Consider the following 25,913-nt stretch of genomic DNA (forward strand, 5'->3'; position numbering starts at 1 on the left):
TGTTGGAAGATTTTTAATCATGGTTTCAATTTCATTACTTGTGATTGGTCTGTTCATATTTTCTGTTTCTTCCTGGTTTAGTCTTGGAAGGTTATATGTTTCTAAGTATTTGTCCATTTCTTCCAGGTTGTCCATTTTAGTGGCAGAGAGTTGCTTGTAGTAGTCTCTTAGGATGCTTTGTATTTCTGCAGTGTCTGTTTAACTTCTCCCTTTTCATTTCTAATTTTATTGATTTGCGTGTTCTCCGTTTTTTTCTTGATGAGTCTGGCTAATGGTTTATCAATTTTGTTTATCTTTTCAAAGAACCAGCTTTTAGTTTTATTGATATTTGCTCTTATTTTCTTTGTTTCTATTTCATTTATTTCTGTTCTTATCTTTATTATTTCTTTCCTTCAGCTAACTTTGTATTTTGTTTGTTCTTCTTTCTCTAGTTCCTTTAGGTGGAATGTTAGATTGTTTACTTGAGATTTTTCTTGTTTCTTGATTTTTCTTGTTTCTCAAGGCTTGTATAGCTATAAACTTCCCTCTTAGAACTGCTTTTGCTGCATCCCACAGGTTTTGGATCGTCATGTTTTCATTGTCATTTGTCTCTAGGTATTTTCTGTTTTCCTGTTTGATTTATTCAGTGATCTCTTGGTTATTTAGTAATGTATTGTTTAGCCTCCATGTGTTTGTACTTTTTACTTTTTTTCCCCTGTAATTCATTTCTAATCTCATAGTGTTGTGGTCAGAAAAGATGCTTGATATGATTTTAATTTTCTTAAATTTACTGAGGCTTGATTTGTGACCCAAGATGTGATCTCTCCTGCAGAGTGTTCCGTGTGCACTTGAGAAGAAAGTGTAATCTGCTCTTCTTGGATGGAATGTCCTATAAATGTCAATTAAATATATCTGGTATATTGTGTCATTTAAAGCTTCTGTTTCCTTATTTATTTTCTGTTTGGATGATCTGTCCATTGGTATAAGTGAGGTGTTAAAGTCCCCCACTATTACTGTCGATTTCCACTTTTATATTTCCTTTTTTATGTTGGGTGTATATATATTTATAATTGTTATATCCTTCGTGGATTAATCCCTTGATCATTATGTAGTGTCCTTCTTGTCTCTTGTAACATTCTTTATTTTAAAGTCTATTTTATCTGATATGAGTATTGCTACTCCAGCTTTCTTTTGATTTCCATTTGCATGGAATATCTTTTTCCATCCTCTCACTTTCAGTCTCTGTGTGTCCCTAGTTCTCAAGTGGGTCTCTTGTAGACAGCATATATATGCATCTTGTTTTTGTATCCGTTCAGCAAGCCTGTGTCTTTTGGTTGGAGTGTTTAATCCATTTACGTTTAAGGTAATTATTGATATGTATGTTCCTATGACCATTTTCTTAATTGTTTTTGGTTTGTTTTTGTAGGTCCTTTTCTTCTCTTGTGTTTCCCACTTAAAGAAGTTCTTTTAGCATTTGTTGTAGATCTGGTTTGTTGGTGGTGAATTCTCTTAGCTTTTGCTTGTCTGTAAAGCTTTTGATTTCTCCATCGAATCTGAATGAGATCCTTGCTGGGTAGAGTAATTTTGGTTGTAGGTTCTTCCCTTTCATCACATTAAGTATATCATGCCATTCCCTTCTGGATTGTAGAGTTTCTGCTGAGAATTCAGCTGTTAATCTTGTGGGAGTTCCCTTGTATGTTATTTGTCGTTTTTCCCTTGCTGCTTTCAATAATTTTTCTATGTCTTTAATTTTTGCCAGTGTGATTACTATGTGTCTCGGTGTGTTTCTCCTTGGGTTTATCCTGTATGGGACTCTCTGTGCTTCCTGAACTTGGGTGGCTGTTTCTTTTCCCATGTTAGGGAAGTTTTTGACTATAAATCTCTTCAGATATTTTCTCTGGTCCTTTCTCTCTCTCTTCTCCTTCTGGGATCCCTATAATGTGAATGTTTTTGTGTTTAATGTCCCAGAGGTGTCTTAGACTGTGTTCATTTCTTTTCATTCTTATTTCTTTATTCTGTTTCGCATCAGTGAATTCCACCATTCTGTCTTCCAGGTTACTTATCCATTATTCTGCCTCAGTTATTCTGCTATTGATTCCTTCTAGTGTAGTTTTCATTTCCGTTATTGTATTGTTCATCTCCTTTTCCTCTTTAATTTTTCTAGGTCTTTGTTAAACATTTATTGCATCTTCTCAATCTTTGCCTCCATTGTTTGTCCGAGGTCCTGGATCATCTTCACTATCATTATTCTGAATTCTTTTTCTGGAAGGTTGCCTATCTCCACTTCATTTAGTTGTTTTTCTGGGGTTTTATCTTGTTCCTTCATCTGGTTTATAGCCCTCTGCCTTTTCATCTTGTCTGTCTTTCTGTGAATGTGGTTTTTGTTCCACAGGCTGCAAGATTGTAGTTTTTATTGCTTCTGCTGTCTGCCCTCTGGTCGCGAAGATTCTTTAGTACAGGCTTCATTCATTAGTAAATAAGTGTTTAATTAATGCCTATTCAATGCTAGGCACTGTTCTGTAGTCAGAGGCTATAGCAATAACAAAACCAGATGAGAAAGGGGGTGGAGTCAGGATGGCAGCATGGGAGGACGCGGATTTCACGTCTTTCCACATCTAGGGCACCTGTTGGACGCTGGTTGGGGACCTCGATGCCCAAGGAAACGGGAGGAACCACCAAGAAACTGGCTAGGATGTGGGGGGGAGTGAAGGGGGGAGGAGAAGTGGAGGCCGGACAGCACCAGGGCCCCTGAGGGGTGGCTGGGAGAGGGCAGGGGTTCCCTCGCCTGGAGGGACCCTTGGGGGCTCAAGGATCAGTGGGTAGCATGCCTAGTATTTCCCCTGCCCAGTCAGGCCCCAGGAAGCCTGCTAGGCTCCCAGATCAGGTCTTCAGCTCTCTAAGGCACCGTCTGGGCTGCCTGGATCCTAGGGCTGTAGGAGGGAGGTGAGAGGAGAACCGGAGAGGTGGATGGGCAGGATGCCTTCAGGAACAGAGGATCAGGGGAAGCATGCTGGGTGTTTCCCCCACCCACATAGGCCCTGGGAAGCCTGCTGAGATCTGGGCCTGGTGCTCTACCTCGAGGCCCCCTCTGGCTGTGGGGGTCCTAGGGGCATAGGAGGGAGGGAGGAGGAGGAAAGGGGAGGAGAGGCAGACCGGGAGGGGACCCTCTGGGACTGGGGGATCAGGGGAAGTGCTGCAGGCATATTCCCTGCCCACTAAGCTTGGGAAGCCTGTTGGGCTTCTGGGTCTGGTCGCCTGCCTTCTGGGGCCCCCTCTGGCTGTGTGGGTCCTAGCGGCATAGGACGGGGTATGGGGAGAAGAAGAGAGGCCAATGGGGAGGGACCCCCCAGGATTGGAGGATCGGAGGGGAACACGTCTCGCATTTCCCCTGCCCACTCATGCCCAGGGAGCTGGCTGGCGTCCCGGACCTGGTCCTCTGCACTCCAAGGCCAGAGGCAGTCCTGGGCCCCTCCTACTGTGTTGAGCTTAAGCCCCTCTACCCCTGTTGTCTTTTCCAGCCCTGTGAGTCTGAAGCATAGGCCCCGCCCACTGCCTAAACCCTGCCCCTGCCTAAGCCACGCCCCCAACAGCCAAGGCCTTTTCTGGCTTCTTTTTCCCTCCTCTTTTTTGCTGCTGTTCCAGTGTACCTTCCGGTTGTTGTCTCATCTATATTTTTATTTTTAAATTTTTTCTAACATATCTTTTAGTTTTGTAATCTTATTTTATTTTTTACTCTTTGTTATTGTTTTCCTTTGTCTTTCTTGCTGCACTCTGCAGCTTGCGGGATCTTGGTTCATGAGCTGGGGGTCAAGCCTGAGCTCCCGCAGTGGGAGCCCTGAGTCCAAACCACTGGAGTAACAGAGAACCAGAGAACCTCAGACCCCAAGGAATATTCGTTGGAGTGAGGTCTTCTGAGGTCCTCATCTTGGCACCAAGACCCAGATCTACACAACAGCCTACAAACTCCAGTGCTGGAAGCCTCAGGCCAAACAACCAGTAAGACAGGAAAACAATTTCATGCATCAAAAAAAAAAAAGAGAGATGACAAAACAATATGTTACAGATGAAGGAGCAAGGTAAAAACCTACAAGACCAAATAAATGAAGAGGAAATTGGCAACCTACCTGAAAAAGAATTCAGAGTAATGATAGTACAGATAATCCAGAATCTCAGGAATAGAATGGCGGCATGGATCGAGAAAATACAAGAAATGTTTAACAAAGATGTAGAAAAAATAAAGAACAAACAGAGCTGGACAACACAATAACTGAAATGAAAAATACACTAGACAGAATCATTAATAGAATAACTGGGGCAGAAGAATGAATAAGTGAGCTGGAAGACAGAATGGTGGAAATAATTGCCAAGGAGCAGAATAAAGAAAAAAGAATGAAGAGAATTGAAGAAAATCTCAGAGACCTCTGGGACAACACTAAATGCACCAACATTCAAATTATAGGGATCCCAGAAAAAGAAAAGAAAAAGAAATGGTCTGAGAAATATTTGAAGAGATTATTGTGGAAAAGTTACCTAAAATGGGAAAGGAAATAATCACCCAAGTCCAGAAAGCACAGACAGTCCCATACAGGATAAACCCAGGGGAAACCCACCGAGATGCATATTAATCAAACTAACAAAAATTAAGTTCAAAGGAAAAATATTAAAAGCAGTAAGGGAAAATCAAAAATATAACATACAAAGGAATCCCCATAAGGTTAATGGCTGATTTTTCAGGAGAAACTCTGCAGGCCAGAAGGGAGTGGCAGATCTACTTAAAGTGATGAAAGAGAAAAACCTACAACCAAGATTACCTAGCAAGGATCTCATTCAGATTTGATGGAGAAACCCAAAACTTTATAGACAAGTAAAAGCTATGAGAATTCAGCACCACCAAACCAGCTTTACAACAAATGCTAAAAGAACTTCTCTAGGTGGGAAACACAAGAGAAGAAAATAGAGCCACTAAAAGAAACCTAAAACGATTAAGAAAATGGTATTAGGAACATATGTATCGATAATAACCTTGAATGTAAATGGATTAGATGCTCCAACCAAAAGACAGAGACTGGCTGAATGGATACAAAAACAAGACCCATATATATGCTGTGTACAGGAGTCCCATTTCAGACCTAGGGACACATCCAGACTGAGGTGAAGGGATGGAAAACGATATTTCATTCAAATGGAAATAAAAAGAAAGCTGGAATAGCAATACTTGTATCAGATAAAATAGACCTTAAAATAAAGGCTGTTACAAGAGATAAGGAAGGATACTACATAATAATCAAGGGATCAATCCAAGAAAAAGATATAGCAATTATAAATATTCACGCAACATAGGAGCATCTCAATACATAAGAAATGCTAACAGCTATAGAAGGGGAATTCGACAGTAACAATAATGGTAGGGGACTTTAACACCTCACTTAAACAATGGACAGATAATCCAAACAGAAAATTAAATAAGGAAACACAAGCTTTAAATGACACAGTAGACCACATAGGTTTAATTGATGTTTATAAGACATTCTACCTGAAAGTGGCAGAATACCTGTTCTTCTCAAGTGCACGCAGAACATTCTACGGGATAGATCACATCTTGGGTCACAAATCAAGCCTCAGAAAATTGAAATTGTATCAGCCATCTCTTCTGACTACGATATGAGATTAGAAATCAATTACAGGAAAGAAAAGTGTAAAATATACAAATACATGTAGGCTAAACAGTGTACTACTAAATAACCAAGAGATCACTGAAGAAATCAAAGAGGAAATCAAAAAATACCTAGAAACAAATGATAATGAGAACACGATGACCCAAAACCAATGGGATGCAACAAAAGCTGTTCTAAGGGGGAAGTATATAGCAATACAATCCTACCTCAAGAAACAAGAAAAAATCTCAAATAAACAACCTAATATTACACCTTAAGCAATTAGAGAAAGAAGAACAAAGAAAACCCAAAGTCAGTATGAGGAAAGAAATCATAAAGATCAGAGCAGAAATAAATGAAGTAGAAACAAAGAAAACAGTAGCAAAGATCAGTAAAACTAAAAGTTGGTTCTTTGAGAAGATAAACAAAATTGATAAAATTTTAGCAAGACTCATCAAGAAAAAAAGGGAGAGGAGTCAAATCAATAAAATTAGAAATGAAAAAGGAAAAATCACAACTGACACTGCAGAAATATAAAGGATTAGAAGAGACTACTACAAACGACTATATGCCAATAAAATGGACAACCACAAAGAAATGGACAAATTCTTGGAAAGGTACAATTTTCCAAGACTGAACCAGGAAGAATTAGAAAATATAGACAGACCTATTACAAGTAATGAAATTGAAACTGTAATTGAAAATCTTCCAATGAACAAAAGCCCAGGACCAGATGGCTTCACAGGCAAATTCTATCAAACATTTAGAGAAGAGCTTACACCAAGCCTCAAACTTTTCCAAAAAACAGCAGAGGGAGGAACACTCCCAACATTCATTCTATGAAGCCACCATCACCCTGATACCAACACCAGGTGAAGATATCACAAAAAAATAAAATTAGAGACCAATATCACTGATGAACATAGATGCATAAATCTTCAACAAAATACTAGCACAAAGAATCCAATAGCACGTCAAAAGGATCATACACCATGATCAAGTGGGATTTATCCCAGGGTTGCAAGGATTCTTCAGTATACGCAAATGAATCAATGTGATACACCATATTAACAAATTAAGGAATTAAAATCATATGATCATCTCAATAGATGCAGAAAAAGCTTTTGACAAAATTCAACACCCATTTATCATAAAAACACTCCAGAAAATGGGCATAGAGAGAACCTACCTCAACATAATAAAGGCCATGACAAAACCACAGCAAACATCATTCTCAATGGTGAAAAACTGAAAACGTTTCCATTAAGATCAGGAACAAGACATGGATGTCCACTCGCCACTCTTATTCAACATAGTTTGGAAGTCCTAGTCACAGCAATCAGAGAAGAAAAAGAAATAAAAGGAATACAAATTGGAAAAGAAGAAGTAAAGCTGTCAGTCACTGTTTGCAGATGACATGATACTATAAATAGAAAATTCTAAAGTTGCCACCAGAAAACTACTAGAGCTGATCAATGAATTTGGTAAGGTTGCAGGATACAAAATTAATGCACAGAAATCTCTTGCATTCCTATACACTAATAACAAAAAATCAGAAAGATAAATTAAGGAAACAATTCCCTTTATCATCACAACAAAAAGAGTGAATACCTAGGAATAAACCTACCTAAGGAGGCAAAAGACTTGTACTCAGAAAACTATAAAACACTGATGTAAGAAATCAAAGTTGACATAAAAAGGTGGAGAAATATACCACTTTCTTGGATTGGAAGAATCAATATTGTGAAAATGACTATACTATCCAAAGCAATCTACATATTCAATGCAATCCCTATCAAGCTACCAATGGCATTCTTCACAGCATTAGAATAAAAATTTTTACAATTTGTATGGAAACACGAAAGACCCTGAATAGCCAAATCTTGAGAAAGAAAAATGGAACTGGTGGAATCAGGCTCCCTGACTTCAAGTTATACTACAGAGCTACAGTAATCAGGACAGTATGGTACTGGCACAAAAACAGAAATATAGATCAGTGGTACAGGATAGAAAGCCCAGAGATAAACCCACGCACATATGGTCACCTAATTTATGACAAAGGAGGCAAGAACATCAATGGAGAAAAGACAGCCTCTTCCATAACTGGTGCTGGGAAAACTGGACAGCTACATGTAAAAGAATGAAATTAGAACACCCACTAACGCCATACACAAAAATAAGCTCAAAATGGATTAAAGACCTAAATGTAAGACCGGACACTATAAAGCTCTTAGAGGAAAACATAGGAAGAACACTCTTTGACATAAATCACAGCAAGATCTTTTTTGATCCACCTCCTAGAGTAATGGAAATAAAAACAAAAATAAACAAATGGGACCTAAGGAAACTTCAAAGCTTTTGCACAGCAAGGGAAACCATAAACAAGATGAAAAGACAACCCTCAGAATGGGAGAAAATATTTGCAAACGAATCAGCGGAGAAAGGATTAATCTCTAAAATATATAGACAGCTCATGCAGCTCAATATTAAAGAAACAAACAACCCAATCCAAATATGGGCAGAAGACCTAAACACATATTTCTCCAAAGAAGACATACAGATGGCCAAGAGGCACATCAAAAGATGATCAATATCACTAATTATTAGAGAAATGCAAATCAAAACTGCAGTGAGGTATCACATCACACTGTTCAGAATGGCCATTATAAAAAAATCTACAAACAATAAATGTTAGAGAGGGTGTGGAAAAAAGGGAACCCTTTTGCACTCTTGGTGGGAATGTAAATTGATACAGCCACAATGGAGAACAGTATGGAGGGTCCTTAAAAAACTAAAAATAGAACTACCATATGACCCAGCAATCCCACTGTGGGGCATATACCCTGAGAAAACCATAATTCAGTAGGACACATGTACCCCAATATTCATTGCAGCACTATTTACATTAGCCAGGACATGGAAACAACCTAAATATCCATCAACAGATGAATGGATAAAGAAGATGTGGTACATATATAAAGTGGAATATTACTCAGCCAGCCATAAAAGGGAACGAAATTGGGTCATTTTTGGAGATGTGGATGGACCTAGAGTCTGTCATACAGAGTGAAATAAGCCAGAAAGAGAAAAACAAATACTGTATATTAACGCATATTTGTGGAATCTAGAAAAATGGTACAAATGAACCTATTTGCAGCACAGGAATAGAGATATAGACGTAGAGAACGGACATGTGGACACGGGGGGAAGTGGGGGTAGGACAAATTTGGAGATTAGGTTTGACATAAGTACACTACCATATGTAAAATAGATAGCTAGTGTGAACCTGTTGTATAACACAGGGAGCTCAGCTTGGTGCTCTGTTGATGACCTAGATGTGTGGGATGGGGGTGGGGTGGGAGGGAGGTCTAATAGAAAAAAATTTAAAAAAAAGAACATAATGGAGTTTACATTCTTGTGGGGAAAGAGGGACAGTCCACTAAGTAAGTCAATAATATAAAGTAATGAGTGCTCTAGAGAAGAAGTGGGATAGGGAGTGCCAGTGGCGGGAGTCAGGATAAACAGGTTGCACTTTTTAAAAGAACGTGTTAGAAGGCCTCACTGAGAAAGTGACATGTGGGCAAAGATGGAGTTAATCTTGAGTGTTCCAGATGGGGACTTTAAAGTGTAAAGCCCTGAGGCAATAGTGTGTCTGGCATGTTGGGGAACTTAAGGAGGCCAGTGTGGTTGAAGTGCAATGAACACCAGAGAAGAGAGAAGTAGGCGGTATGGTCAGAGACTTATGGGGAGTTAGAAGGTTTAGGGTGTGGTAGGCCACTGTGAGGACTTGACTTTCACTCTGAGATGTAGAGGCATTGGAGAAGTTTTCAACAGAGGTAGTATATCCTTAAAAATATAACATTTTTACTGGGATATAATCCATGTACCCTACAACTCACCCATTTTAAAAATGGTTCTTAGTATATTCATGGAGTTGTACAGCTGTCACCATATTGAATTTTAGAACATTTTCATCATCCCCAAAAGAAACCCTGTACTCATTAGCAGTTAACTCATCATCCTCCAACTCTCTAGCCCTAGGCAAGCAGTAATCTGTTTTTCTGACTCTCTTGATTTGCCCATTTTGGACATTACATATAAGTGGAATTATGTAATATGTGGTCTTTTATGACTGGCTTCTTTCACTTAGCATCTTGTTTTCAAGATTCCTTTATGTTGTAGCATGTTCAAGTACTTTATTTTATGGCTGAATAAGATTTCATTGTATGGATTTAGTACATTTTATTTATCCAACAGTTTTTGGACATTTGGGTTGTTTCCACTTTTTGGCTATTAGGAATATAATGTTGCTGTGAATACTTGTATGTAAGTTATTGTGTGAACACATGTTTTCATTTGAAGTGCTGCATTTTATCTTATTTTTTTATTTTTTTTAAATTTTTTTGGTGCTATGCGGGCCTCTCTTTGTTGTGGCCTCTCCCGTTGCGGAGCACAGGCTGCGGACGCACAGGCTCAGCAGCCATGGCTCACAGGTCCAGCCGCTCCGCGGCATGTGGGATCTTCCCAGACCGGGGCACGAACCCGTGTCCCCTGCATCAGCAGGCGGATTCTCAACCACTGCGCCACCAGGGAAGCCCCTGAAGTGCTGCATTTTAAAAGGAGCAGATTCACTTGATGAAAATAAATGACCTAGGCTGTCATCCCAGAAGGTTGGGTTCCAACTGTTGCTTGCTTTACTTTGTTCAGTAGCTTTTCTTTGTTCAGTAGCTTTTGTTACGGGGTTAAGCCATTTTTTTCTCACAGTTTTCTGTCCTCTTGTTTTTTTATCTAGTTTCCTAGCTTTGGATTTCTTTGAATAAAGGGTTGACCAGCATTAAATAGGTTCCCTGAAAAGTAGGATCTGTTGTATGTAGAGAATTAGGTGTTCTGTGATTGAGATATTCTGATAAAATCTCAGTTTTTGGACGTTCCTAAGGAGAGGTTACACAGTGTTTTGTATACTGAGTTGGGATTCATTAGTGGGTCATAAATCAATTCAGTAAAAATAGTATTTAAAAAATGAAATAGAATAGAATAGGAAATAATCAGAGTGCATCTCTCACAATAGGGATAAATATTACTTCATGAAACTTTGTTTCAGTTAATCATGTGTGTATGAACTGAGTCATGATATAAAGTGTGTGTGTGTTTAGTAAAAAAAAGCTTGAAGCCTCTGGATTGGAATGTCATAGGCTATTTATGTAATTAATACTCTTTCTCTTCCATTTAATTTTTTTTGGAGAGCATTGAGGTATTGTTCAGCATAGAGTATTTAAAACCTGTTATAGTATATCTAAATGTAATATAAAAGGGTGATGTTTCTGTTGTTTAATGTAATGAGAAACTTGCGGGGATGAGATTTTTTATCTTTTATGAATAAATATGATTTTGTGACAATGTTATGACTAAGAGTATGTACTATATATTTTTTATTATAGGAGTCACACCCATGGGTTTGTGTGGTAAATGAACTTCTTGGCATAGAAGGGAATTAAAAAATGATGGTAAGTGATCAAGCTACCTTAAGCATTAACCTTAGTTTTTTTAGCCTCCTTCTACCTCCCTTCCTTCCTTCTATTTTTAATTCATTCTCTTTTTTGATATAATATTTGTTACCTTCAAGACACTCTGTGGAACACATTTGTTATAAAGCACAGCAATAAAGTAACTGACTGTGAATGTACTGTTCAACCTGAGAGCCATAGACTCTCACTCCTAACATTTATATGACCTAGGGCAAGAATAGAAATGGAAGTCAGCTTTTTTTTTTTAACAATATGTCTTAATCTTAAAAAGTTATGAATCAGTTTATGTCAGCAGCCGGACTTACTTTCCTACCCAGGGCCCAGCCAGCTCTTAAAGGAGCAATATACTCCCTGGGGTTGGCAGGGTGGAAGTTGGGCCAGGGTGGTCTCCGAATCTTAGATGGGGACTGATGTGGTGAAACTCCCCAGAGAGTCTGGGCAGATGGGTTCTCCTTCCCCATATTCTACTTTTCTAACTCAAGATTTAAGGCAGTTCTAAGTATCTTCTTAAACTATCCCACTCAAACCCAGGAGGAGGAGGGAAAGCAGTTTCTGGGGGAATCCAGGCTGCCTAGACACCTCCTTGGGAGATTGGGGGTGGCCATTCTTAAGTAAAATTAGATGTTTTTACCTTGGTTTCCCAGCACAGAGGCTGTGCTTTGCCTCCATCCTTCTCTTCATTGTCCTCTCTTAGGATGGGGAGGTCTCAGTTTAGTTTGTGAATACCTCTCTCTTACTTCCTATACTCTCAATTAGTTACTTATTTTTGGGTTTTGATATTTTTGTTGTTTTGGTATTTTGATAGGTGTAATCTCCTAAAGTGTAGGGCTCAGGGCAGGAGCCTCCTCTTTTGGGTGTAAAGGCATGACTGTTTCTACCTGTATTCTCCTTTCCTATCTCATCCTGCCCCATTCCACACTCCAGTTTCTTTTATATCTTAAAGACATAAAAAAAGCTCTGAGTTTTAAATTTTTAAAATCTGTCATTTGGGATTGTTTTCTTTCTGCCTTTTATATTCTGAGAAATTCTTATAGTGAGGGCCTTTTAAGTCCTAATAAGCTTTGTCTTTGTTTGTCTAAGGTATCTTTTTTTTCCTACCCTAATTTTGAAATATGGTCTTGCTGAGTATAGAAGTCTAGATTGACTAATTTTTCTCTCAGTATGCTTAAAAAATTATTCCACTGTTTTCAACCTCTTTTTGATTTTTCTTCTTTTTGATTTTACTTTGTTTTAATATTAAATGCAATGTTTACATGGTTCAAAATTCCTATTAAACAGTATTCATTTAGAGAAGTATGACTTTTCTTCTTTGTCTTCTTCCCTTCATGGGCAATCTTTTCTTTTCCATGTTTTAAATTGTGGTAAAATAAAAAAAAAATTACCATCTCACCCATTTTTAAAAATTTATTTATTTATTTTGGCTGCGTTGGGTCTTCGTTGCTGCTTGTGGGCTTCCTCTAGTTGCGACAAGTGGGGCCTACTCTGCATTGTGGTGAGCAGGCTTCTCATTGTGGTGGCTTCTCTTGTTGCGGAGCACGGGCTCTAGGCACATGGGCTTCAGTAGTTGTGGCATGTGGGCTTCAATAGTTGTGACTTACAGGCTCTAGAGCACAGGCTCAGTAGTTGTGGTGCATGGGCTTAGTTGCTCTGCGGCATGTAGGATCTTCCTGGCCCAGGGCTCAAACCCATGTCCCCTGCATTGGCAGGCGGATTCTTAACCACTGCACCACCAGGGAAGCCCCTCGACCATTTTTAAGTGTTCAGTTCAGTGGTATTAAGTACATTCATATAGTTGTGCAACCATTACCACTGTCCATCTTCAGAACTCTTTTCATCTTGCAAAACTGAAACTCCATACCTAAAACAATAACTCCCACTAATGATGAAAAATCTGAGAGTGAAATTAAGAAAACACTACCATTTACCATTGCAACAAAAAGAATAAAATTTCTAGGAATAAACCTACCTAAGGAGACAAAAGACTTTTATGCAGAAAACTACAAGACACTGATGAAAGAAACTAAAGGTGATACAAATAAGTGGAGAAATATACCATGTTCTTGGATTGGAAGAAACAACCTTGTGAAAATGACTCTACTACCCAAAGCAATCTACAGATTCAATGCAATCCCTATCGAATTACCACTGGCATATTTTACAGAACTAGAACAAAAAATTTCACAATTTGTATGGAAACAAAAGACCTCGAATAGCCAAAGTAATCTTCAGAACAAAAAATGGGTTCCCTGACTTCAGACTATACTACAAGGCTACAGTAATCAAGACAGTATGGTACTGGCACAAAAACAGAAATATAGATCAATGGAATAGGATAGAAAGCCCAGAGATAAACCCACACACATATGGTCACCTTATCTTTGATAAAGGAGGCAAGAATATACAGTGGAGAAAAGACAGCCTCTTCAATAAGTGGTGCTGGGAAAACTGGACAGCTACCTGTAAAAGTATGAAATTAGAACACTCCCTAACACCATACACAAAAATAAACTCAAAATGGGTAAAGACCTAAATGTAAGGCCAGACACTATCAAACTCTTAGAGGAAAACATAGGCAGAAGAACACTCTGACATAAATCACAGCAAGATCCTTTTTCATCCACCTCCTAGAGTAAGGGAAATAAAAACAAAAATAAACAAATGGGACCTAATGAAATTTAAAAGCTTTTGCACAGCAAAGGATACCATAAACAAGACCAAAAGACAACCCTCAGAATGGGAGAAAATATTTGCAAATGAAGCAACTGACAAAGGATTAATATCCAAAATTTATAAGCAACTCATGCAGCTCAATAACGAGAAAACAAACAACCCAATCCAAAAATGGGCAGAAGAACTAAATAGACATTTCTCTAAAGAAGATATACAGATAGCCAACAAACACATGAAAGAATGCTCAACATCATTAATCATTAGAGAAATGCAAATCAAAACTACAATGAGATATCATCTCACACCGGTCAGATTGGCCATCATCAAAAACTCTAGAAACAATAAATGCTGGAGAGGGTGTGGAGAAAAGGGAACTCTTGCACTGCTGGTGGGAATGTAAATTGATACAGCCACTGTGGAGAACAGTATGGAGGTTCCTTAAAAAACTACAAATAGAACTACCATACGACCTAGCAATCCCACTCCTGGGCATATACCCTGAGAAAACCATAATTCAAAAAGAGTCATGTACCAAAATGTTCATTGCAGCTCTATTTACAATAGCCAGGACATGGAAGCAACCTAAGTGTCCATCAACAGTTGAATGGATAAAGAAGATGTGGCACATATATACAATGGAATATTACTCAGCCATAAAAAAAATGAAACTGAGTTTTTTTAATGAGGTGGATAGACCTGGAGTCTGTCATACAGAATGAAGTAAGTCAGAAGGAGAAAAACAAATACCGTGTGCTAACACATATATATGGCATCTATGAAAAAAAATGTCATGAAGAGATTAGTGGTAGGATGGGAATAAAACACAGACCTACTAGAGCATGGCCTTGAGGATATGGGGAGGGGGAAGGGTAAGCTGTGACAAAGAGAGTGGCAGGGACATATACACACTACCAAATGTGAATTAGATAGCTAGTGGGAAGCTGCTGCATAGCACAGGGAGATCCCCTCTGTGCTTTGTGACCATCTAGAGGGGTGGGATAGGGAGGGTGGGAGGGAAGGTGATGCAAGAGGGAAGAGATATGGGAACATATGTATATGTATAACCGATTCACTTTGTTGTAAAGGAGAAACACACTATTGTAAAACAGTTATACTCCAATAAAGATGTTAAAAAAAAATAAAATAAAGGCAACAGGCTCAAAAAAAAAAAAAAAACCAGAACCAAAAAAACCAATAACTCCCTATTTCTTTCATCCCCCAGCCCCTGGCAGCCACCATTTTACTTTCTCTCTCTATGATTATGACTGCTCTAGGTATCTCATATAAGTGGAATCATACAGTATTTGTCTTTTTGTGACTAGTTTATTTCACTTAGTGTACTATCCTAAGGTAGTAGCATATGTCAGAATTTACTTTTCAAGATTGAATAATATTCCATTGTATGTATATGCTACATTCTGCTTATCCATTCATTTGTCTACGGACAGGGTTGCTCCCACATTTTAACTGTTGTGAAAATGCTGCTGTGAACATGGATGTATAAATATTTCTTTGAGACCCTGGTTTTAATTCTTTTTGCTATATATCCAAAGTAGAATTCCTGGATCATATCAGATGTTTTGAGGAACCTCCATACTGTTTTCCACAGTACCTATACCATTTTACATTCTGACCAGTAGTGAGCAAGCGTTCCAGTTTGTTCACATCCTTGTTATTTTTTGGTTTTTTGGTAGTAGCTATCCTAATGGGTCTCGTGGGTAATCATTTGACTAGTTTTTGGTTTATCCTTTATTGCTTATATTTTCAAAAAGAAGAAAAAATATATAAATAAGTGTGTGTATAATGTATATATATTTATCATTCTCTTTCTCAAATCCAAAGATATCATATTCTAATACTTTTTTTCCCCCACTTAGCAATATATCCTAGATCATTAGAGTTCTTCATTCCTTTTTACAGCTGCATAGTATTTCCTTTTGATCTGTGTTGTTTTTATTTTTTTTTATTTTTTATTTTTTTTTTAACATCTTTATTTGAGTATAACTGTTTTACAATAGTGTGTTAGTTTCTCCTTTACAACAAAGTGAATCAGTTGTACATATACATATGTTCCCATAACTCTTCCCTCTTGTGTCACCCTCCCTCCCACCCTCCCTATCCCACCCCTCTAGGTGGTCACAAAGCACAGAGGTGAACTCCCTGTGCTATGCTGCAGCTTCCCACTAGCTATCTAATTTACATTTGGTAGTGTGTATATGTCCCTGCCACTCTCTCACATCGTCACAGCTTACCCTTCCCCCTCCCCATATCCTCAAGTCCATGCTCTAGTAGGTCTGTGTTTTATTCGCATCCTACCACTAATCTCTTTATGACATTTTTTTTTTTTTTAGATTCCATATATATGTGTTAGCATACGGTATTTGTTTTTATCCTTCTGACTTACTTCACTGTATGACAGATTCCAGGTCTATCCACCTCACTACAAATAACTCAGTTTCATTCCTTTTTATGGCTGGGTAATATTCCCTTGTATATATGTGCCACATCTTCTTTATCCATTCATCTGTTGATGGACACTTAGGTTGCTTCCATGTCCTAGCTATTGTAAATAGAGCTGCAATGAACATTTTGGTACATGACTCTTTTTTTTTTTTTTTTTTTTTTTTTTTTTTTTTTTTTGCGGTATGCGGGCCTCTCACTGCTGTGGCCTCTCCCGTTGTGGAGCACAGGCTCCGGACGCACAGGCCCAGAGGCCATGGCCCACGGGCTTAGCTGCTCTGCGGCATGTGGGATCTTCCCGGACCAGGGCACGAACCCGTGTCCCCTGCATCGGCAGGCGGACTCTCAACCACTGCACCACCAGGGAAGCCCTGACTCTTTTTGAATTATGGTTTTCTCAGACTATATGCCCAGGAATGGGATTGCTGGGTTGTATGGTAGTTCTATTTGTAGTTTTTTAAGGAACCTCCATACTATTCTCCATAGTGGCTGTATCAGTTTACGTTCCCACCAACAGTGCAAGAGTGTTCCCTTTTCTCCACACCCTCTCCAGCATTTATTGTTTGTAGATTTTTTGTTAATGGCCATTCTGACCGGTGTGAGTTATCTTATTGTAGTTTTGATTTGCATTTCTCTAATGATTAATGATGTTGAGCATTCTTTCATGTGTTTGTTGGCAATCTGTATATCTTCTTTGGAGAAATGTCTGTTTAGGTCCTCTGCCCATTTTTGGATTGCGTGAAACATTTAGTTTTTGAACAAACCACTGTAAAATCTCCGTATGGCACTAGGTGGCACACTGTGACTTTGGATGAAAATACATATATTTTGTTTAAGTTTCTTGGAAGAAAAGAACCTGTGTGAAAATACTGTTTGAAATAGACATCTATAATGTTATGAAGTATCTCAAACTCATTTATTGCATTTCAAACCCCGTTGCTTTAATTAAAATGTTTAAAATTGCATTAAGTTACTACTGACATTTTTATAAGAATAGGATTATTAAAATTGATTAAAATATATGAGTTTTTACTGAAAAGAGTCCATTCAGCATATGCTGCAGAAGGCACTTGTGCTTTAAACTGAAAAATGGTTTTCAGTCATGTGTTGTAAGCTGAGTGTTATAATGTTTTTCCTTATTAAGTATTGGAATTAAGAATGAAGACAGTCTTGAGCTGGTGGCTTTTTCTTTGAATGTGTGTATGTATACTAAGTATAAAAGAACTAACTACAAAATTTGTGGTAGAACTGAAATGTTTATAGAAGACAATACTAGGTTTCAAATTTTCTGGTCTAGCAGTACTACAGTGTTGCTATCTTGTGGTCATTTTAGTTCTGAGAAACTTATTACTTTATGAAGACTCTTGAGTTATAAAGTAAAGAATAGTAGATTTTATGATCTGATATGTATATATACCTATGTAATTTTCTGTGATTGCATAAGAGAATTATCTGAAAAAGAGATGAAAAGTAGGGGCTTCCCTGGTGGTGCAGTGGTTGAGAGTTCGCCTGCCTATGCAGGGGACACGGGTTCGTGCCCCGGTCCAGGAAGATCCCACACGCCGCGGAGCGGCTGGGTGCGTGAGTCATGGCTGCTGAGCCTGCGCGTCCGGAGCCTGTGCTCCACAACAGGAGAGGCCACAACAGTGAGAGGCCCATGTACCACAAAAAAAAAAAAAAAAAAAAAAAAAAAAAAGAGATGAAAAGTAGACCAACTATTTAAATGTATTCATCTGGCCTGAAAAGAATAGTGATACTTTTTGGTTAAAACAATGCTTAGGTAACCTAAATGATAGATGCCAACCTAAGTTATATAATCATTGGGAGATGTCTTTAAGCAAAAGGAGATTTTATGATGTTACACTGATTGGAAAGTATGGGAATAGAAAAGAGATCATTCAAGTATTTTGCACAGAGTGGAGCTGGAACATTGGTCATGGACTAATGAGTCTCAGTGAAAGCTTATGAGTCAGGTAAGTAGATGCCATGTGGACATCCAGGGTAAGGTCAGGGGAATGAAGGAATGTGGAGGCAGGTATTTATTTTAAAAATATAACAAGTCAAGTTCTGGAGAGGGAAATTTGGGTTAACTTCATAGCACAGAGTATTAGAGTGGAAGAGAGCAGTCTTTGTTTTCCTAATAGTTTGAGCTTGTTGGTTCATTCATGTACACTGAAATTCAGTTCCTGTCACTTGCAGCTTTAGCTTCTTTGGTTATTCCCTGTTTCCCTACATATGCAATTTCACTTTCTATGGATCATTCCCATCAGCATAAAAACATACTGTCACCCATCTTAAAAACCTTCTCTCTTCGTTTTTGCTTTCTTCTTTCTCTTTTCGCCTGTATTACAAAACTCAAAAAAAGTTATTTATACTTACTGTCTCCATTTACTTACTCAACATTCTCTTGAACTCTCTCGAGTCAAGGTTTTGACCCTACTATTCTACTGAATAGGTAGTAATAAGTTATTGATTTATTTATTATAAATTATTACTTTTATCACTTCCTGGACAATGCAAAGCTGTCAGTCTTACTGTACTGTTGCTTCTTTAAAGGTGAGCTGTTTTTCCCTCCTCTGTATGCTTTTAAGTTTTTCTCTATGTTTCAGGCTATCATCAGTTTTTCTGTGGTTGGTTTAGGTATGGTTTTCTTTGTATTTATATTTATTGTGCTTGGAGTTTGTAGAGCTTCTGGAATAATTGAGCTTGTATCTGTTGTCAACTTTATACTATCGAAGACATTAGTGGAACAGTTGGTGAAATTTAAATAATTACTCTAATTTAGATAATAATTTGGATCAATGATAATTTCCTGATTTGATAGTTGTAGTATATTTATATAGGGGAGTGTCTTTGGATATATGAAATATACATTGGAGTACTTAAAGGCAAAAGATATAATGATTGCAGTTTATTCTTAGATGTTTTAGGAAAAAAAATGTATGAGGATATTTTGAGGATTCTTTGTGCTAATTTGTAACTTTTCTGTAATTTGAATTTTTTTCAAACTGAACAGTAATATATTTCCCACAGAGCCACACCCATTTGTTTACATGTTGTCTATGGCTTCTGTCACACAAAATGGCATGATTGAGTAGTTGTCATAGAGACTGTATGGCCTGCAAAGGCTAAAATAAAAATTGTTTATTGTCTGACCCATTGTAGAGGAAGTTCGTGGACCCCTGCTCTAGAGTGTAGTGACTATTTTCTTCTCTCAACGTCATACTAATTAATAAGTTCTTTTGTTTGAGAACAATGTGTTGCCTTTCTTTCACATACTCCCCAAATAAGCCAGCAATTAAAGTTTACCAGTACATGAGGAGAACCCCAAAACTAAAGAGTAACATATTACAAGTATATAATGTAACCACACTGAAGGGGTTGAGGATGAGATGAACTAATTTAAGTAATTTTGGAAAACAAAATCTAGCACTTTGGACACTGTAAGGCTAAAGATGGAACTGTATAGAAATATAACCTTGTTAGTAAGTGTGTTTCTCACAGAGATATGGGTTAGCAGTTATGCAACTACTTTATTTAATTTATTTATTTTTTATTACTTTTGGCCGCATGGCGTGGCTAGTGGGATCTTAGTTCCCTGAGCAGGGATCAAACCTGGGCCCTCAGCTGTGAAAGGGCAGAGTCCTAACCACTGGACCGCCAGGGTATGCCCCCCGCCCTTTTTTTTTGAAATTACTTTATGTATATATTAGAATTGAACAGGTAAGTAAATATATTTTAGATGATGAGAGCTGGCTGTCTTACTGATGGAGAAAGAAATTACAAATAAGGAAAGGGCAAGGCTAAAATGAACCTATGATGTAGGATTGAAATCAGAGGTATTGGGACTTCCCTGGTGGTCCAGTGGGTAAGAATCTGAGCTCCCAGTGCAGTGGGCCTGGGCTTGGTTCCTGGTCAGGGAACTAGATCCTGCATGCATGCTGCAACTGAGTCTGCATGCTGCAACTAAGAAGCCCTCATGCTCTAAGAATTCCTTATGCTGCAGCTAAAAGTCTGCATGCCTCAACTAAGAATCCCACTTGCTGCAACTAAGAAGCCTGCATGCCGCAGCTAAGGATCCCTCATGCCACAAGGAAGATCCCTTGTGCCACAACTAAGACCTTGTGCAGCCAAAATAAATAAATATTTTAAAAAAGCAATCAGAGGTATTAATATAAACTCACAGTTTTCAATATCTCTATACAGATACATACAGAAATACAGATGTGTGTACTGTGGATTAGTGTGCATACATATAGTTCCTGTTACCCGTCATGATTCTATGGGTTGACTAGGTGGTTTTTCTGCCCTGGGGTGCCTGGGGTGCTGGGACGGCAGCATTCATCTGGGGGCTTGACAGGGCTGGAATGTCCAAGATGGCTCAGTGTATGTTATCTGTCAGCTGGGAGTTCAGCTGGGCCTGTCCATCAGTGCTGACTTTACATGGTCTCTCTACTGGTGGCTTTGGCTTCTCATGGCCTGGATGGCTGGGTTTCAAGAGTGAGTATCCCAAGAAGGAGCATTCCAAGAGACCCAGGTAGAGACTGCAAAGCTTCTTATGACCTATTTACAGAAATTACGCAATGTCACTTCCACGTCATTTTATAGGTCAAAAAGCAGGTCACAGAGCCAGGTTCAAGGGGAGGGGATTACACAAGGGCATGAACACCAGCAGGAGTGGTTTATTGAGGGGAAGGGGGGCATCTGGAGACTAGATACCATACTGATTAATTCATATATTACTTTTTGCTCTTATGTGTTTGGTTCACTCATTTGGATTGTTAATTCTTTGAGGACACGTATACTACCTTATATTTTTGTATTCTCCTCAGTGTCTTATACAGTGCTTGACACATAGTAATTGTCCAGTAAATTTGTTGTTGACTAAGGATTCCAGGGATGCTAAGAGTTTAGGTTGGCAAGAACTAGAAGAGAAGATGAACTCGCTCATTAGTTGGACTAGGATTTTGGGCTGGGCCCAGGAGTGAATTCTTTTCAGAACGAGGTAGATTTCCCACATGGAGTTAAGAGTTGGGCAAGGAGGCTGCATCCGTGTGCTCATAGGAATGCTTTAGAGCCCTTTTCTTTTCATAGATTCTTGGCTTATAAAAATGGGCTATTTTCTGGTTCTGACAAACCTAGGGGCAGGACAGGAATAAAGATGCAGATGTAGAGAAAGGACTTGAGGACACAAGGAGGGGGAAGGGTAAGCTGGGACGAAGTGAGAGAGAGGCATGGACTTATATATACTACCAAATGTAAAATAGCTAGCTAGTGGGAAGCAGCCGCGTAGCACAGGGAGATCAGCTCCGTGCTTTGTGACCACCTAGAGGGGTGGGAGGGGATATGCAAGAGGGAGGGGATATGGGGATATATGTATATGTATAACCGATTCACTTTGTTATAAAACAGAAAATGACACACCATTGTAAAGCAATTATACTCTAATAAATATGTTAGAAAAGAATAAAGTAAAAAAATATATAGAGAGGCAAAAGAAGACAGTAAAGGCACCCATGATCTTATTACAACAGAAAAAATAAGTGCGCTATTTTCATATAGCATTCATTAGTGGGAAGGTAATTTCCTTTACATGACTGGATCTGGCTTCCATTGGCCCAGGGTTTTGTTGGGGCTGAACCTGTAGGCTATGTTGCTTTCAGCTGTGTGGGACTAGAGAAAGCAAGAATACATACACGCACACACACACCACATACATGTATACATACACACATCATGTGCAGTAGGGCAGAGTTTAAAATTTTGCAACTTAAATATGTTAGTTTACAGGAATTTTTAGATCCCAATAACTTGGAGATAAAATTATGCAGTGGAAATTTACAACTGAGTTAAAATGTACTTTAGCATTATTTGTAGGGAAAAAAATAGGAGTCTTGAAAACATTTTATGTTGCCGAGAGCTTTCAGAGGGAGTATGTACCCTCTTACTTTAACCTGTGATACATAAGGGGGAGTGGTGCTGAAATGGGTACACAGCAGTGTTTGTGCTCCTTAGGACAGTTTTTTAAACCTTAGGTTGAATTCATTCTTGAAATAATTTATTTATTTTTAAAGTTGTAAAATTCAGTCTTTTTAGAACTAAAAAATATCTGGGACTTACTCTTATTTCTGTCTAAGCACCTTTCCGATCCCAAATTAGTTTTAAGTGTTTCCTTTCTGAGAAAATAATAGAAACGATGAATTTGTCTGCCAGATATATTTTTTATGTTGACTAATTTAATAAACTAATACATGTTCTCTTTTCTGTGCATAGGCTTCATTCCAGCGCTCCAATAGCCATGACAAAGTAAGGAGAATAGTTGCAGAGGAGGGTCGTACAGCAAGAAACCTAATAGCTTGGAGTGTTCCACTAGAAAGCAAAGATGATGATGGTATGTATTTAAAAAAAGTTTCATTTTTGTTGTAAATTAGAGGAATATATTTAGTCTTGAACAGTAGACAGAGTGAAGACTGTGTATAATTAGAAGTCTTGGTTAAATTAATATGTATTAAACAAGAAATAATTTATAATTGATTTTTTATCTTACCTAATACACAAATGAAAATGATATTTTTAGTTTCACTGTTTCACATAGGAATGAAACTGGGTGTGTTATTATGACTGGCAGATTAGTTTTTTTTAAAGTCATAGGAGATTTAGATTTTTTCTATCCTCAAGTCCATTCTTTATGTCTGCGTCTGTCTTTATTCCTGTCCTGACCCTAGGTTCTTCAGAACCATTCTTTTTTTTTTAGATTCTATATATATGTGTTAACATATGGTATTTGTTTTTCTCTTTCCGACTTACTTCCCTCTGTATGACAGACTCTAGGTCCATCCACCTCACTATTAGGTATTTTTAGAGAGCAGTTCTTTTGGATCACAAAAGCTATTAAATAGAGGTAGAAATTAAATTTTTCTTTTTAAATTTAGCTCCTTACTAGCTAAAATTGTCATATGGAGCTTACTATTACTTCATTTCTTTTATAGAAAATATACATCATCATTATTTAGTACAAAAGTGGCAAGAAACCTAAAAATATCTCATGGTTGCTCTATGTTATAAATACTGTTTTATGAAATTTTTCATGGGTTATTCAGAACACAAAGTAATCTGAAGGTGTTATTATTAAAATTGCTTCTACTCAAAAAACATAAAAGGAAAGAAAATATAATAATGAATCCTGTATCTGTATATATCCTGATATTGCATATAAGTACATAAAAAATCGGCCAGTACTATTTTAAAGCTTCATTTATGCTTATTGCAAAGTAATGGAAATAAGAACACAAAGAATTAGAACGTTCTGAATATCTATAATAATGATGACAAAGGAAGAATGTTAACTTCATAATTTTTAAGAAGGATTATTTTATATTGTTAAAACGTTGCCACTTACAGAAAAATCTTTATTTTGCTTTTTAAAAAATATCAACTCGTTCTTGTTTTATGGCTGTAATCTATACTCAGATGTTTTTGAGGATGATAATTCAATTTTTAAAAGTTTTCTTCTGTTCCTTGTTTTATTCCTGTCTCCTCTGGTACTTGTTCTAAGCTGATTATTCTCCTGGATATTCTCAAAAGCCTCTAATACATTGTTCTCTATGATGAAAGGATGAATAAAAGGCTGTGTACGGGGTGGAGAGTTCTCTACCTCCACCCCTGGTAGAACAGTGAGGGATGCCCTGTGATGTGCAGATAAATTGATAGTAGATGTTATGGTTCACTTCATTTGTACTGTTTCAGGGGTCTTGGCCCAAAATTATTTTGCAAAAAGGAAAATGAGTCTGTTGTACATTACAGAATTTTACTCCTGTTTTGGAATAGCTCTCAAGAATAGAGTGATTATAAAACAGTAGTTAGTGTCTTTCTTATAAAAAAAGAGCAAGTGAGAAAGCTGTATCTGCTGCAGAAATACAAAGAACTGAAAATGTCCCTTTTTAAAATGAAACTATATATTTTATAAATCAGATAAATTAAAACAGAAAATACTGAATTTTTATATGGTAAAAAATGTACTCTTAATTTTATTGTCAAAATAAAATTTGAATTCAAAGAACTATTTTCAAAGGAGCTATATATAAATTGAAGAGTATCACTAACCTGACTTTGTTTTTAAATTATCAGACTATCTGACTTCCTTAAGAAGTTGATTTCTTCCTTTTCTGAGAAAGCCATTCAATAAAACAGTCTCTGGGACCTTGGAAATTTGTTTTTTATGACATCTGTAGTTCATGTCGGCCATGTATGGATTGTTCTGTTCTGTGGTCTCTGGAAGGAGATTATGTGTTAGTATGCCTGGATAATTTGCATAGTTCAGTTTTATATTATCTATTTGTTGATCTATATATTTGTCTATTTTTGCCTTGAAGGAAAATCTAAATGTCAAACTGGTGGAAAATCAAAGAGGACAATTCAAGGCACTCATAAAACGACAAAACAGGTACAGCATATACAACTGTTTACTTTTTTGTGTTTAATTTCAATTATAAAATCTAATTTTTCAGGATTTGAATATTGCATATTTTATCTCCATAGAAAAATTTAATGTAACATTCTTTATTTAACAAATGTGTATGTAGGATTATGTGCCTAACTTGTACTAAATACTTTACAGATATTAATTTGTTTCTTATAACAACCCTTTGATGTAGGCATTATTCTTCATTTACAAATGAGAAAACTGAGGTAGAGAGAGGTTATGTAACTTATTCGTAAGTGACACAGCCAAGATTTGAACCCATGCCATCAATTTCTACAGTTTATGCTCTTAACTCCTCTGCTGCACATTCCATATTTGTGATTCTTCTGTGATTTGCTTTCTAGGTATAATGATGTCTTTTGGATGTAGGATAATAAAGATGTATTGAATCTAAAATTTTTCAGATTGTTCAACTAAAATTTTAGAGAACACAAGCCTACCTTATTTTTAAAAGTGTTTTGGCATATTTATAGTTAGCTTTGTAATCTGTAGTTATTTTCTCTGAACTTTTCATATATATTATTTTAGTTTGATGTTATTAAATTATACCAATATGTATTATGTAAACCAAAAACTACACATAAGGAAAACATGGACTTCTAATCAAGGTGGCATTGTGAGTTCATAAAATATTCCCTAGTCCTCAAATACAAGAGGCATCAATGATAAAATATTTTTTAAAAATTAAAGAGACAAAGGATTTTCAAAATAATATAAAAATCTTTGTGGATCAGAAATAAAACAAACACATATATTCACAGATAAGTGGAGTTGGGGACACACACTTACTGGACAAGTCCTATATAAGGGAGGCTGAAACACCCTGACTGTGGTGGGAAATCAGATCCAGGCCCATGGCATAAAACTTTAGGCTTGTGCAGTGTTCTGCACTAGGAGACAAAGAATACTACAATCTGCCTGGGGTTGTGGCCTGTGATAATTGACATCTGAAGCAATAAGAGAGAGTGGCCCTCTGGTTCATGACTGGGTCTGCTATATTCTTGAAGGGTGAGAGCTTTAAGTCCCCAATAAAAGACCTCTGGAAGGGGACCATGGTGGGCCAGATGATGGTAACCATAAAACTAGTACACGTGTAGTTAGGGTGAGCAAAGTGAAAAACTAAAATAAAAGAAACTTAAATGC

The 25,913-nt window shown here is 37.5% G+C and overlaps 1 protein-coding gene across 4 annotated transcripts in view; it reads left to right on the forward strand.

The window, feature by feature from the left end:
• The window catches only part of SCAPER (S-phase cyclin A associated protein in the ER), a 499,446-nt gene that overhangs the window by 23,387 nt on the left and 450,146 nt on the right, over positions 1 to 25,913 (forward strand). For all 4 annotated transcript variants that reach the window (XM_067029410.1, XM_067029411.1, XM_067029413.1 and 1 more), the window contains exons 2-4: positions 11,072 to 11,137; positions 22,562 to 22,679; positions 24,661 to 24,731. In XM_067029410.1, the coding sequence (XP_066885511.1) occupies positions 11,132 to 11,137; positions 22,562 to 22,679; positions 24,661 to 24,731 (195 nt within the window). In that variant the 5' untranslated portion in view covers positions 11,072 to 11,131. The remainder of the gene's footprint in view (positions 1 to 11,071; positions 11,138 to 22,561; positions 22,680 to 24,660; positions 24,732 to 25,913) is intronic.

Source organism: Kogia breviceps, chromosome 3 (assembly GCF_026419965.1).
Source record: "Kogia breviceps isolate mKogBre1 chromosome 3, mKogBre1 haplotype 1, whole genome shotgun sequence".
Lineage (NCBI taxonomy): Eukaryota > Metazoa > Chordata > Mammalia > Artiodactyla > Physeteridae > Kogia > Kogia breviceps.